Consider the following 16,313-nt stretch of genomic DNA (forward strand, 5'->3'; position numbering starts at 1 on the left):
CGTTTTGATTTTGTTGCATGTACCTAAGGACTCTTGGCTAAGTGTCTCAAATGGTCAAGTTGTACATGATATAATCTCATGTTAATGCTTTGAAATTGTGTAAGATGTGTTCATCTAGTTAGTTTTAAGCCTTAAGACCATAAATGAAATTTGGTTAGTTTTTGAACATATGAATGATATAAATTAGATTGATTAGTTGAGTTAGAAATTGGTAATTTGATTGTATTTGGAAGTGCCAATTATGCATTAATTATCTTGAGTGCTTTAGTATATAGTTAATATAGTTGTATGGAATGTGTATATAAATTATTTCAAGCCTTTTAAACTTGTACTAATTTGGTACTTGTGAAAATAGTAAGTTACGTCATGACGACGAACCATTGACGTCGTGATGAGAAACAAAGCAAAATCCATGCGGCGACACCGTCACTGATAAGTGCTAAAAGTAACATGTTTTAACCTCATTCTTAATGCGTTTTTGGGTGATTATCCAATGTTAATTGTGAATTTTATGTCCCTAATCCTTTAAATTCATGTTTTAACGCTTAATAGAGCACTTGGAAGAAAAAAGAGCAAAAAATGAGTGAAAATCAGAGCGTCATCCATTCCACACGGTCGTGTGGTAGGCCGTGTTGGTTTCCTGAAATTTCACATCGAGTAGCGAAAAATCATGATTTTTAGGTTTTTTGAGCATTCTAAAACGTATATATGACAAAAATAAGAAGATACGAGTGAGCCATCATAGAATATTCAAGAAAACAACTCGAAAAACACCATTGAAGCTAACTTAGAAGCAGATTTCCGTCAAGATTGAATATTCTCATTTGATTTCTTAGGAAGTTTTTGGAATTTTTTTTGGTTATATTGTATTTTTGGTTATATTCTCATTGAAAAATTAGAATATTCTCATTGAAGCTAAATTAGTTTATTTAGTTCTTTTGGTTATATTGTATTTTTGGAATTTTTTTTAAGCATGAACTAATTTTCTAAATACCTAGGGAAATGAACCCTAAGATGAATTCAATTCGTTTAATTTTTTTTACACAATAAATACTTAGTTTCTTATTCTTAATTATGTGTGCTTAAATCTTGGTTTAATATTTCTAAATTATTAATCCATGTTTGATGTGCTTAAATCGGTGGTTGAATGGAGTTGCATGCAATCCTAGAAATAGGATGACATAAATCTACTAGATTAGAGTCGAATCTAATAGGGGAATTCATAGCATGAGTTAATGCGATAATAAGGGTTTTAATTAGAAAGAAATTTCAATTAATCAACCTAGAGTCAGTTTCTCTTATGCTCAAAAGAGATATTAGCAGAATTTAGGAATTTCTACGGATTAAGATACTGAGTAAAGAAATTGTGTAATTTAGGTTGATAGTGACATATGAAATTTAGACAAATTCTTTCTTGGGTATTGTTTAGCTTCGTGGTTGTTAATTGATTATTTTTGTGATTTGTTCTTTGTCGTGCCCGTTAGGTAATTAAATTTGTTAATTTTAATTTTAATCAATCACTCCAATTATTCTGTTAAATAATAGAAAGAGAGTAATTACTAGTACTTTTAGTCTTCGTAGGAACGATATCTTTGCCCACGTAGCTATACTATTAATTGATGGTGCACTTGCCTTAGTCTAGTTAGTAACGTGACACATCAGTCGCTTTAAGGTCATGACAAGCAACAAACAGAAAGTTGCGTCACAACGAATGAGGAACCCCTAACGTCGGACGTCAACCTAAAATATTAAAACTTTTACAATTGGTCCTATTTCAACCTCAGGTTAGCAAAAGAGCTTTTGTAAGCTAGTATAAGACTTGAAAATGATTATGTATCATTTTATACACTTATTTTAGTTATATTTGAATGTTTAACTGTTTGTAATTAAATATAAGTTGTTCATAGTTGCTTTAACAATGAATGTGACACCTTATAACTCGGATTCATCTATCGGGTCGGATTAAAGAGTGTTACACTGTGATTTTCCATAAGGTAATGCAAAATTCTGTACAGACATTAATTACTCTAAAGTGTGAATAGTATGGGACGACCTGACTCTAATTGTTGTGACAATAAGCAGTTGAGTAGAAATAAAAGGAACCTTGGCAGTAGAAACATCTCTGAAATTTAATTGTTGGTTATGCAAAAAACAGAAACACTCTTTCCTCAAAACATACATGCTTGGTGGCATAATTTCTTCTCTTGGCATCCATGAATTTATAACCCTTCTATTGCTCACTATATCCAATGGAAATGCATGGAGTTGAACAAAAGGTCAATTTGTCTTTATTATAAAATGTGAGAAAAGGATTGCAGAGACCTACAAACACATGAATGAACTTATAGTTAAGTCATTGTCAATACATTCTCTAATGGAGACATACAACTCAACACATTGGTGGATAATATGTTTATAAAAAATTGTAGAATAGAATGCACCATACCAATGTGACAAGGGTAAAGAACATTGAGTAAAAAATGTTAAACCAAGTTTCACTATGTGCCAATATTTTTGTTCTATAATTCCATTTTGTTCAAGAATGTAAGCAAAAGTAACTTTGTGACGTATATCAAATTACCAAGACAAGGAGCAAAATTGAGAAATTCACCCTTACCATAAGTTTGCAACTCTTTAATTTTGTGATCAAGGCTTAATTCAACGTGTTTTTTGAATTGTAGGAAGGCTAAAAAACATTTGACTTTAAAAAATAAATCTATGTATATCTTGAATATAGTTAAAAAATGATATGTAATATTGAAAGCCATAACATAAAAATAGAGTTGGTCCTCAAAGATCAGTTTCCACTAATTAAAAAAGTGAATGATACACGATAGTTAAAGTATAAAATGGTAGACAGAAATCCTATGTATATCTTAAAAGAAAGGATATTGAGTTTGATGTAGGAGATTAGGTTTTTCTAAAGGTATCTTCGTGGAAGAAAATTTTGAGGTTTGGACATAATAACAAGTTGAGCCCTAGGTTCATTGGGCCTTATCGAGTTTTAAGGCGAATAGGGCCAGTTGTGTATCAATTGGAGTTACCTCTAAAGTTGGATCGGATCCATGATGTTTTCCATGCCTCTATGTTAATATGGTATCAATCTAATCCATCTCACATTGTGTTGGTTATGAAAATTGAGGTAAGGTTGGATTTGACTTTTAAGGATGAGCCAATGAAGATTCTGGATCGAGAGGTAAAAGTCTTAAAAAGGAAAAATATCCCTTTGTTTAAGGATCTGTGACAAAATCATGGTACTGAGGAAGCTACTTGAGAATCGGAAGACTTAATTCGACAGCAATATCCACATCTATTTGAGTCAGGTATATTTCGAGGATGAAATTTTTCTATGAAAGGGAGAGTTGTAATGCCCTAAATTTCATAATTTTGGATTGTTACATTATGTCAAGTGATTAATCTGTTCCAGTGGTTAAGAGTTCTGTTTATGTACCTAAGGTATTGTGTTCAAATATTTTCTCTTGAATTTTTACTATTTTTGTCCCAATCCCTGATTTAGAATATTTGGCTTATCTTTAGATTCTGAGTGTTTGTTAACAAGAATGAGCCTACTGGTTCAATGGTAAGGTCTTAACTTGCCCTTTGGTCCCAAGTTCAAATCCTATTGAGTGCAAGAGGGGAATTATTTTAGCTCCTTTTTGTTGTGCCGTCCAAAGTAGTAGAAGGTGGATTAATTCTAATTCTGATAAGCCTGATAGGATAGCAACTAACCTGATTTGTAGGGATGCTATCAGATTTATTTTGTTTGAATTTTGAGAAAATTTCACCCAAAAGTCTTCCTGTTTGTCATCCCATATCTTCCCACTTCCCCCATCTACGGTTTCCATCATTTTTCCTCTGTTTTCTATTTTTTCTTCTTTTTCATTTTCTTCTATTCTTTTTATGTTACTGAAACTCTTTTTCTCTGTCATTTCTCTTTTGCGATTACCCTTTTATTTATTTTTCCCATTAATCACCTTGTTTGGTCCTTTACCGTCACCCTATCCTTCTGTTGATTAAACAAATGTTTACGCACCCTTATTTCTCTGTCGCTCTATTTTATGTTCATTTTTCTTACGTGTTGATCGGAGTGTTAAGTTTCTATGTGGAAATATTTGGTAAGTACAGTTGATTTTCAGTTGGTGATTTCTATTTTGATGCGTTTTCTTGTGGATGGTTAGTATTCTGTGTAGTTGTGTAACAACTCGTTTTCAATGGTGTCAAAAATAGTGGTTTCAGGACCACGATTCGAACGCGTGAGTTAGTATTTTTAACGTTTATTTAATGTCTATAGGGTTATATTAGGATCATATTTAATTTTCATTAAGAAATTTTTAGGTTTAAATAATTAATTAAGTAAAAAGGACTAAATGGAAAAGGGTGAAAAAGTTCATTTCTATTAGGTAAAAGGACCAAATGGATGCAGAATCTTAATCTAATGGACTTATATGGTAAGTATACCATATAATATGTTAGTGGATAGTTATGAACAAGGTTTAGTTGAAATTTTAATTATTAACAAGGGTAAAATGGTAAGTTAGTAATTAAACATAAAATTTAGTAAGCTAAAATCATCTTCCTTATTTTGTTAAGTGAAAACAGAAACACGATTGAAATATAATGAGGAAGCTTCAGTCAAGGCATATTTCTAATGCATGGTATGTTTTTGAGATTGTATTAGCTTAATCTAGCTAGCCTAGGGGTCAATTTGTAAAACTATTAAATGTTTACAGACTTTTCATGAATGAGTTACATGTATTTGTGAATAAATTTGATAGAATATTAAGTTTGATTGTTAGGAATAAGCTTAAATTGTTTAAATAGTAAAATTCATTGGAGTTAATGTGAAATTTTGATAAATATAGGTTGTTAAGGAACCCTATAAAAATCAACTTGCATGAAATTTTGTTAACTGTGGTTAAATTGTAAATTTTAGGTTTAAAGACTAATTTGCATAAAAGTTAGATGTTAAGGTAATTTCGCAATAAAATGGGTTATAAGTTAGAATTAAGGATATTAAGCTATTTGAATTATTTAATTGAATGAAATGGTTATTTATATCAAGAAAAGAATCAATCGGATGTAACAGTCCGTTTTTAGTGAAATTAGAACAGTGGTTTTGGGGACCACAAATTCGAAGTCAAAATTTTTTTTAATATTATTTTAATATCTACAGAATGATAGAATTATAGTAGAAAAATTTCGTTAAGAAATTTTAATGTTTACATGTTCAATTTGATGAAAAGGACTAAATCGCGTAGATGGCAAAAGTTGTGTTCTATTAGCTAAAGGTATTAAATAACTATAGAACTTTAAAGTGGAGGTCCTTATATGGTAATTAAACTACTAAATGAGTTAGTGGATGTGCATGGCTTGGCACTTTTGTTATTTTAAAGTTAGGTAAGGTTAAAATGATAATTAGGTAATAAATTAATAAAATTAAATAACACAAAATGGCCATATTCTTGCTTCATTTCTCAACCGAAATTTACAGCATAGAAGAGCCTTGGAAAAGTTTGAAATTTTGAAAAGAAAGTCCCTTGCATTTAAGTGATTTCTTGTCCTGTTTTTGTCGATTTTTATGTTTTCGGGATCATTGTAGCTTAACCTAACTAACTGAGGGACTAATTTGCAAAACTATTGAATAGTTTGAGATTTTCCTTTGATGAATATATTAGGGTTTTAAAGTTTAATGAAAGAAAATGAATCTTTGTTGTTAGTTAAACAACTTTAGTTAACTGATTTTTAATGAAATCGTCAAATTAGGATTAAATTGAGAAATGTGAAAATTGTGTGAAATTGTGAAATGTATGGGTTGCTATAAGCATCTAGTAAATTAAACTAGGCTTGGTTGTAAGGGAAATTGCATAAATTCCATTTTTGCGAGCCTAGGGACTAAATTATAAAGAATTCAAAAGTTTAGGGGTAAAATAGTAATTTTACCATAATATGAATTTTGGATTGAATTGAATAGATTAAGAATTAAATTATTTAAATTTGATTATATAGATCAAGAAAAGCAACCTTCTGAATTAAATCGAGGAAAAGACAAAGTAGTGGATTAATTGATCGACTTTCTCCGTATTAATTCGAGGTAAGTTCGTATGTTCATAAGCATTAAGTTATATGAATTTTAAATGCTTTATTATTATAATTGTGATGATACGACTCCATAGAATTGATAGGATACAAATAACATTTCATTAGTGGTTACCATGTTTTGGGTGCTCGTCTCGTATGTCCTACCAATGTCTGAGTTTTCGGCATCTGTTGCGGTTACTTGACAGCTTGTCTGAGCAACAACGTGTAGCTACGTCTTGACTATCAGATTGTGTGAGCAGACCCAATTATGGCTCGAGAGAGAGCATTGATACGAGATATGAGATTATAGTGGTTTCAACCACGTGTTTGCACATAGTGTGTGAGATACCTACGTATCTGATAGTTTTCCAAGTGGTTCAACGGGCATAGTATCATTACGAGGTCATACGAGTTCGATATGAACTAGTCTAGGTATGTACGCGAAATACGTGGAAATGGCATACATTTATGACTTATGAATAGATGGCATGGCTAACTTGGTTGATGATTATGTGTTAGGCTTTTGGGCCAAATTGAGTTGTGATATGCCTTGTTTTACTTACTTAAATTGTGGTTAAATGGGTATGAGAAGAAGGAATGATCGGCAAATGCTTCTATTAGAATTGCTATGAAAGCATGGAAAGGTATAAGTTATTAGATGATCGAAATATGCTTAGACACATGCTTGAAAATGTGAATGTACTTAAGTAATGTGTACTTTTGCTATGATCTTTTGAGATGATTGCTAGTTTATGTGATAATTAAAATTGAAAGGCTAATGTTGTTTAAGCTACGGTTAAGCTATGTTGGATTGACTGAAGTGGATTATGCTTATAAATTGAAGTGGTAAGTTTTATTTTTGAATGACGAACTTACTAAGCATTACATGCTTATTTTGTGTTAGTTTCTTTGTGTACTTAGATATCGGAGATTTCATCACATTATCTATAAACTATTTTAGTATTTGTGGTTTTATAATTTTGGTTATAATGACATGTATAGGTCATTTTGGCTAATGATAGTCTACATGTTTTGTTATGTTTTTAGCCATTTGATTTGGCTTGTATTTGAGGTACATTGTGCATGTATATATATGTAAATAGCCTTATTATATGTGGTGTATGGTTGCCATGTAAATGCCTTATTTGTGAATTAGTGTTTTGAGTATCATTTGGTTGATCTTGATAAGTGACATATATGTTAAGTTTGAAGCACAAATATGCACATTTATATGTTTGACCATTTAGGTAGATTTTGGTGACATGTTGGTATGCTTTAAATGGCTAATTGAGATGTGTATAAATATCATGGTTGTAGGTGATGTTATAACATGTTATAAGCTTGATATTGGTTGGTTTTGAATGCTTATTTAGGCCATGGTTGTATGTGCATTGTTGAGCTTAGGTTGGTACCACATTGGGTGAGAATTATAGCTTGAAAAATGGACTATTTTTGTCCACATGGGTAGAGACATGGGCGTGTGTCTCAGCCGTGTGTGACGCACAGCCAGGTGACACGACCGTGTGTCCCCTGACACTTTTATAGAAATCAAGTCAGTAGCTTCACACGGCCTAGCACACGGGCGTCTGGTTTGGTCGTGTGGCACAAGTCAGGATACCCTCTAGTTTTCACATAGCCTAGCACACGGCTTAACACACGGGCGTGTAAGGCCATTTCGAAGGGTACATGACCTGGCACACGAACGTGTGGGTTGGCCGTGTGACCCAAGTCAGTGAGTTACATGGGGTTAGACACGGGCTGGGACACGACCGTGTGAAACACACAAGCTGGGACATGGCCGTGTAAGACACACGGGCGTGTGTCCCCTATACTTTCAAAATTTTCCATATTTTTCTAAAAATTCCTTAAGTACTCAATTTAGTCTCGAACCACTTTTAAATGTCTATTTAAGGCCTTGAGGGCTCGTATTAGGGACTATATGAATGAATTTGAATGGCTTTTGTTTGTAATGAGAAATGAATATAAAATGTATGATTGTTTGAGTTATAAGTCCAGTAATGCTCCGTAACCCTGTTACGGCGTCGAATACGGGTTAAGGGTGTTACATCGGACTTGAACTGTGGGAAATCAAAAGTCTCAGACTAGTTCTCGACTTTATCATAATAAATGTTGTACTTGAGGTAAGTTCGTACTACTATTCCTATGTTTATAATGATTTTTACTTATCATATACTTTATTATAATTAGATTTAATGTTTTATTATCTATTGAATGACTATGGAATAAATAGTAAATGAATAAAGTAATTATCTAGCAGGCTTTGAGTCGGTGTTTATTTAGCAGGCCTAGAGCCGGTAATTATTTAGCAGGCTTTGAGTCGGTTTTTATGTAGTAGGCTTTTAGCCGGTGATTATTTAGTAAGCCTTAAGCCAGTGATTATTTAACAGACTTTGAGCCGATGGTCATTTAGCAGGCTTTGAGCCGGTGTTTATTGAGTAGGCTTTAAGCTGGTGGTTATTTATCAGGCTTTAAGCCGGTAATTTATTTAGCAAGTACCATGTACCGGTGATATAGATTGTAACGATGGCTTGAGATCCTGCATGTGTTGCGGATACTCTGAAGCTTGTGTGAGCAGCATCGTGAGTCGGTTAAAGTTTTAAAGTTGACTTGAATGAGTATTATTCTTTTGACTATTTGACACGAAATGTTAATATAACAATGATTTGATTTATGATAGTTTGTCATGTGTTATGTTAATGGTATAAATTATCCAGTTCTAAATGTTTCGGAGTGTTAAAACATTGGTATATTAGCAAGAATGGTTAGTTCATACGTTGTATGTTTTATACTCTAGTAAAAGGTATGTGATGTTATTATACGAATTTACTAAGCTATATGTAAGCTTTCTTGGTTTTGGTTGTATTTCCTTGTAGGTTGTCGGGCTTTTGCTATTGATTGGAAGTTTTGGAGATCATACTATCTGACATTCTATTTTATAGTTATATGTTAATTTTGGTCCACTTATAAATGCCATGTAACTAAAATATTGTTTTGTTAAGGTAGTGAATGTTTTGGTGTTTTGATTGTAAATGTACTAGTGTGTAAAGTTTATATGTGTTCTGTTAAAAATGACCTTTTGGCTTTGGTAATGTACGTTAATAGTCATTTTGTAATGGTACTTGGGTGGGTTTTTGATGTCAAGCTTGTTGAATATGTTGTTGATTCATGTTACTTAAATGGATGAAATGAATGTGTTTGAGAATTGTTGTATGCAAACTAAATTGATATGTAATGTGATTTTTGGTTGGTAATTGAATTGTGGTGTCATTTAGGCATAATGTTTTGGCACTTAGGTTGTATGTTTTGCTATGTTTTGAACTTGTTTAAATGCATTTGAAGGTATAAAAATGTTAGGTTTTAGGTTTGGTTTGTTGCCCAAATAATATGTGAAAGTTGTCTTGATTTTTAAGTCATTTTTAAGTACACACGGGCTGCCACATGACCATATGTCTTGTTATCTTTCATTGTAGGGTGGTTCACACGGGCACAGTGAGTTACACGGCCTGGGGACACGGTCGTGTGACCCTGAAGAACACGGCCACAGTTAGTTACACGGTTTCAACACACGGGTGTGTGGGGGTAGCCACATAGGCGTGTGGGTGTAGCCACACAGGCGTGTGGGGTAGTCACACACGGGCTAACCTTTTTCACGTAGCTTGGCCACACGGCCGTATGACTCCTGTATCACTTTTCATTTAAAATTTTGTAAAAGTTTCAATTTAATCCAGATTTGATCCTGGCTTGTTTTAAATGTTCTGCAAGTTCAATTTAGGTCTCAAATTATTTGAAAAGCATGGAAATGATTGGTGATGAAGTATTTTGATTATGTCTGACTTTAAATTTTGAATTATGTTAAATTTTTATAGCTGTAATATCTTATAGCTCAGAACGGTGATCGGACCAGGTATAGGGTGTTACAAGTTTTCGATTGGAGTGATCTAATTATGTTTGTGTTTCTAATAGGAGAAGGTCGTAAGGTGCACCCTCCCCTTGTGAGTTGAGTGCCTTTGAATTGTTTCTTCTCAGGGTAAGTGTTCGAATGCCAAGTTATGGGTTGTTTTTAGCTAGGGGAGAATGCCTTATTGTTTAGGTCAAACAAGTGATGTTTTGGTGCATTATTACTTATTTTCAGAACAAGTGATGTTTTGGTGCATTAACACAGGGTCTAGAAGTGTGTTGTAGTATCGGTGTTCTGAAAATCATCAGGTGTGTGACTCGAACTTAATTAAACTGTGAAATTGAAAAAAACTGAATCTACTAGTCGATGCCACACAACCGTGTGTCTGGCTATGTCGACCACACAAGCTGGACATTGAGGGTGTGTGGGCCACACGGGCATGTGGGCTGATTTCATGGGTTAAGTGGTCTGAATGCATTGTTCGTAAAATTCCGTAATGGTTAGGTGGTCATATTGAAAATTGGTTAAAACTATTAGGTTATACATGATGATTAAATGCAAACATTTTGTGAGTACAAGCAATATGTTAAAATCGTATATTTGTTGCATGAGTATTTGGGTAAGCATGTTTATATTGTATCTCTGATTTCACTGTTGTGCATAATTCTGGTCTGTGAAGCTGTATGCTTTAAAAGCACATATCTGATCTGATAAGTTAATAAATGAGCATTATAGTCTAAATAAATCTGTGCATACAATATGTCTTTGCATGTGCATTGGGATAGGATATGGTATGTGACAGAAGAAGTTCTGGCAGACTATGTTTTGCAATTTTTGGCGATAACATCACAAATTTCTTTATTTAGTAGTTAAACACTGCATAAATCTAATTCTTGAAATTTTCCACATTATATATGGTAGCTTGACTGCATAATTCTATATAGTGACATACAATCACTAATTTGGTGTGTGGGGTTGGATGGGTATTAATTTCCCTAATTGGTGTGTTGTGTGGGACGGGGACGGTGTGTAGCAGGTAGGGGTATGATTTAATTTGGTTGTTATGTTGCATCGCATAAAACGCCATGTCATTTGTATCTGATCTGTTTGTTATATTGTATCGTATAATACGTCATGTCATCTGTGTCTGCACGGTTATTGATTTCTGTATGACTATCTGTTATCTGGTTTTGTATGTGGGTTGAGTTGCACACTGAGCTTTGAAGATCACCCAATAATTTATCTTCTCAGGTAATCAGCGAACTTAGGGTCGGACGGCATACGCGAGCTCAGATTGGATTTTAGCTAAATAAAAAGATGGTTTATAAATTTAAACTTAATTTTGGACTTTTTGGGCTGTATAAATGTTTTAGACGTTATTGTTTAGTTTCTTTTTGGATTTTCTGCTGGATTTTGGTTTTGTTAAATTGTAAATTACACGTTTTCACATACTGGAATCACGATTTTCAAACTAACAACTCTGAAATTTCCGCTGCAAAATTAAGTGTTTTCCTGTAAAATAAATAAGTTCTACGCGCATTTTGTAAAAACTTGTAAGAGATTTGCTAAAAGTAATGCTTTCGAAACATTTGTTATCAATGATTAAATCTAAAGTTTTAAAACGAGTAATGCAATTCCTCAAGATATGGTCATAACGTCTAGACCGAGTGTGGGGTGTTACACATGATTACTTTTAATTAAGATAACATGATGTATATAAAAAATGGCACTCACCCTCTAATATAGCCAAAATTACAATCAATGTTAAATGTTTTAATCATTGTAAATTACAGTCAACCCTCTCTATAACAGCTCTATTTGTCTGCCCAGATTTTGCCTGTTATAGAAAGGTGGATGGTTGTTATACACATATAACAACATGCTATTATAGAGAGATAATCATTGTAAACTTACCATAAAATTCATATCGTGAATTTCTATCAAATAAAAAAGTTAGAATCAAATCAATAAAATTAAAAGACATACAACAGTGCATGAATTATTGGTTTTATACATATTTTATTTTACATTATTTCACATGATTAATTCTAAAGTTCATAAATATAACAAGTTCAATTAATCAATATGAGTTATAAAAATAAATAAATAAATTTATCGTGAGTCACTAAATTCAAGTAATCAATTTATAAGTTTATGATATTCCAAATTCATAGTAGAATATTTAATTAGAGAACTTAATAGTTTATTCAATTGATGTTTTTTTTTTTTTGGTGAAATAAGAAAACATCAATTACATAAAACAACCATTCATTTTATCCACTTGCAGTAAGTCTAAAATATCCTTAGGAGCCTCATCAATAACTTGTAAGCTTGATTTCCAACTGAAACTGAGTTTAGCAAGATGATCCGCTACCAAATTATGATTTCTTGGGATATGCTTAATCATCCACCCTCTTTCTGACTGCAAGATGCAATGAGTTCTTCGAAGCACAGTAATCCCTGAGTCTTCCAAATCCATATCAGTCAAGATTTGGGCAACTTCAAGATTATCTGTCATAATAATGATCCGTCTATAGCCCTTATTAAATAAAATAAGGATCCCATCTAGAATGCCCCAGACTTCAGCCTCAAACGGAGAGCACACGCCTAAGAACCGATTAAATCCTACTATCCAATTTCCATCCTGATCACGAGCTACGCCTCCTGTTGTAGCATAACCAAAATCTCTAGCCACAGCCCCATCAATGGATAAATACACCCAAGTATCATCTGAATTGACCGTCAAATTAGATCACTGCTTGTTATTAATGTGATCTCCAACATGAGAGTCGTAGTGACAGCCCCAGCAACTAGAAACTTTCACCACTTTAGATGCTGTCCATGATATGTGTTGGAAGATAAATAGGTTCCTATTCAATTGATATTTTTAATTTCACTCATTGAAGATCATTTCATTTAATAAAATATGATTAATAATATATTAGTTAAGATCATTTTTCGTTTAATAAATAATAATTAATAGACTTACGATATGAAATAGCTATACTTTTACTTAAAATTTTAGACCATATGCTGATATAAATAAACTAATTTAATAAAGAATGTAATTCATAACTATAGATATTAGTGTTATAAGTGAAAAATTATTACAAAGGTTAAAATAAAATAAATTTTTTTATTTTCTTCAAAAAAAAGAAAATAAAAAAGAAACCATCTATAATTAAATCTACCAAAACGATACTTTTGTCAAAACAAGCACTCCTTTTCATGTAAAGCAAATATTCCGCCACATTAGAATTTTGGGTAAAACCAATCGCTTTAACCAATTCCCCGGTAGGATGATTGTTTTTTTTCAAATAGACATTCGTTTCTTTGAAAAGAAAAATTTTAGTTATGTCGCTAGCTTTGGTTAATGTAAAATAAATGATAACGGTAAAATTAAATATTGTAAAGTAAACTGAACACACTGTATCGTTTATCCAATAAAATATTTAGTTTTCATATTCTTATTCTTCAAAAATTTATTCACTATATTTTTAAATTTAAAAATTTTAATTCTAAATTCGATTGATAACATTGATTAAATTTAAATATGTTACTAATTTAATGAAAATTTATTAATAGTGGTATAAGCTAAACTTTTAGTTTTCAAATAAGATAACTAGAGTGATTAAATTGAATTAAATTTTAAAAGTTCAAAAGGCATAAGTACTGAGAGCAGATTTTAAAAAAAAAATGCTAGGAAAAACCGCAACTATGTTCTTTGACTACCAGGTGAATGTCATGTCTTAAAAGATCCCTCCATTTTCTGGGTTCTGCACAAAGAAACTAAGAAAAAAAATAAAGATAAGGAGCAATGATGATTAATGTTCATTATTAATAATAATATTATTATTATGGGTTCAGCTTCTCTCCATTAAAGGAAGTTTCACTTTCCACCAATGGATTATGGAGAATTTTCCATTTACAGCAGAAGAGAGAAATTAAAAGGTCCCAATTACGATCTAATCATTCCCGCACGCCCCTTCTTTTTGGTGTTTGTCACCTTTTGCCCCCATCCCACGTGAACCCCCCCCCCCCCGGTCTTCCTCTTCTTCTCCATATTCCCTTCTTTTCTTTTCTGCATTATTGACTTCCATCACTGGCTGAAGATCATGGTATTGGGTACTAATTTTTAACTTCTTACATAATTCCCATCTTACAAAAATCTTGGAGCTTCATTTTAGTTCCATTGTTCAGGAGAATACCAATGAAGACTTGGATCTGAAAAGAAATTACAAGCTTCATCTGCAGTGAAGAAATTATGTTCTTCCATCTTCACGTACTGGTGGGGTTGATAGCTTGTTTTTGTGAAATTGAAGCAATCCATGGAGGATGTTGGTGACGAAGAAGATGATATCAAAAGGTGGTGTTGGCTGTCTAGCTCTAACACCCCAGATGATGAAAAAGCCGCGTTGTTAGGGCTATTGTCCTTGTTGGTGTTGGTGTTGAGGATGATGTCTTCATTTAAGATAGCACTGGAATCACTGTCCGATGATCCATCTTTCATGTCTGGAAAAAGGGTTGCACCAAGAACAACTGATCCGTAGTTGAGATCTGCAGCTGGTTCACTTTGTTCAAGTGTTTTGTTATCAGTATTTTCAGATACAATCACTTCTTCTTTCACTGAAACATTGCTCTCTGTCTCAGTGCTTTCTCCACTATGCTTTGCCTGCAACTCTCTTATCTGCAACAAATCATTTCATGTTCAAACTAGATGTAGGAAAATTGAACACTTTGGGTTATTAATTATTAATTATTACCTCTTTGAGAAGAGCTTCATTGTCATGTTGTAAGGCTTCATAATTGGCCTTAAGAGTTTCATAACTGGTTTTAAGAAGGCCATAATCCCTTTCCAATTGCTTGGTCTTCCACCTAGCACGTCGGTTTTGGAACCAGACAGCTACTTGTCTTGGTTGCAAACCAAGCTCTTGAGCCAACTTCACTTTCCTTTCAGGTTCAAGCTTGTTTTCAACCTCGAAATTCTTTTCCAAGGCCTTAACTTGATCTACACTTAATCTTCTCTTCTTCTCAGCAACATGACCTGATTCTTCTAAACACCCTTCTTCATCTAATCCATCTAACATCGACTGAAACTCCCTGCTGTAAACATGGTTGTTCCTAGGACTATGTTCATCTGCACCAAAACACAAGTCATTCATACCCCAGTCGTAGTTAGAGTAGATCCGAGAGAAATAAATAAAGTTTCAAAATTGGGATTTGTATTAAACCTGTTGTGGGACAGATAGACATCAAAGCACCCAAAGAATCTGAGCTGCCAAGTGACCTCTTCATGGTTGAATAAACCTTTAGGTAAATTTCAAACAGATTAAAAAGAAAAAGAAAAAAGAGAGAGAGCCTTAATTGTGTATTGTTCTGGGACAGATGTTTTGTTTTTATACAAGATTTAAGAGATGCAAGATGGCTGTAGTATCACTTGTAAAAAGAGTAACACCCTTGTCTAAAACAAGACCAACTTGTACAAGGTTGTAGAAATTTACAACTGCACAACAACAACCATTGCCCTCTCTCACTTTCCCCACCATTATATTTCTTCTCTTTCTTCAACACAGTTTCTTCACTTCTCTCAGTTCCCATCCAAAAACAAAACAAAAACCCAACAAGACAAAGCTTTCAAGAAAACCCAAAAAACATGTAATATGAACAACTCCCCACAATATGTTTTGTTTTTTGTTTTTTGTGTTTACATCAGTACACAACCTCAAAATTAGAATATAGTTTGAGAGTGTTGAAATGGAAGAAGTGAAGAATAGATATTAGTAATTGAGTATTGAGAAAGGAGAAGAACCCAGCGGGGGTCATAACCAGTTCCCATCACTTTAAATAAAACAAAAGAGGGGTCACATTTGGGTTAGAATTTGACTGGGGTTAGGTACCCACAGTTGGCCAAAATGCAAATTAACATAAAATTCATTCCAAATGCACAATTTTGTTTTTCTTCACCGGTTATTGGCGTACCCGGTTTTTCGACCGTTTATTTATTTTGGTGGGTAAAAAGTAAAAAAAAAAAAAACAAAAAACTACTAGGAAATTGGAAAGCGGTGGTACGGCTCGGCTCCTACTACGGCTTGGCGCTGTTTATTTTTTTGAGCTTAAAAGATTTGGTTGGTGTCAGCGTATCGGGTCGGTGCGATTAATCGCCGATCTTTATTTTCATAAATATTTCATAAAATTATAATTTCATGAAAAAACTTGTGTGTCAGTGAATCATTTTGAAACTCAAAACCTCTTTATTTCTAATTTTATTCCATTAAACCTACTTTTTATTTTTATTTTCAAATTACACATTTTATGT

At 33.1% G+C, this 16,313-nt stretch overlaps 1 protein-coding gene across 1 annotated transcript; it reads right to left on the bottom strand.

The window, feature by feature from the left end:
• Nucleotides 1–13,805: 13,805 nt before the first annotated feature.
• Nucleotides 13,806–15,823, bottom strand: LOC105787815 (homeobox-leucine zipper protein ATHB-6). The gene is made up of 3 exons (XM_012614374.2): nt 15,229–15,823; nt 14,761–15,134; nt 13,806–14,684 (listed from the first exon to the last, which is right to left on the bottom strand). Exons 1-3 carry the CDS (start codon nt 15,290–15,292, stop codon nt 14,181–14,183), a joined length of 942 nt encoding a protein of 313 aa, XP_012469828.1. The 5' UTR covers nt 15,293–15,823; the 3' UTR covers nt 13,806–14,180.
• Between the last annotated feature and the right edge of the window lie 490 nt (nt 15,824–16,313).

The sequence above is a fragment of the Gossypium raimondii genome, chromosome 2, assembly GCF_025698545.1.
Source record: "Gossypium raimondii isolate GPD5lz chromosome 2, ASM2569854v1, whole genome shotgun sequence".
Classification (NCBI taxonomy): Eukaryota; Viridiplantae; Streptophyta; class Magnoliopsida; order Malvales; family Malvaceae; genus Gossypium; species Gossypium raimondii.

Coding starts and splice junctions, on each gene's coding strand:
- LOC105787815 (XM_012614374.2), bottom strand. CDS start 15,292: ATGAAGAGGTCACTTGGCAGCTCAGATTCTTTGGGTGCTTTGATGTCT. Junction 15,135..15,228: donor GTCTATCTGTCCCACAACAG/GTTTAATACAAA, acceptor GTTTTGGTGCAG/ATGAACATAGTCCTAGGAAC. Junction 14,685..14,760: donor ATGAAGCTCTTCTCAAAGAG/GTAATAATTAAT, acceptor GATTTGTTGCAG/ATAAGAGAGTTGCAGGCAAA.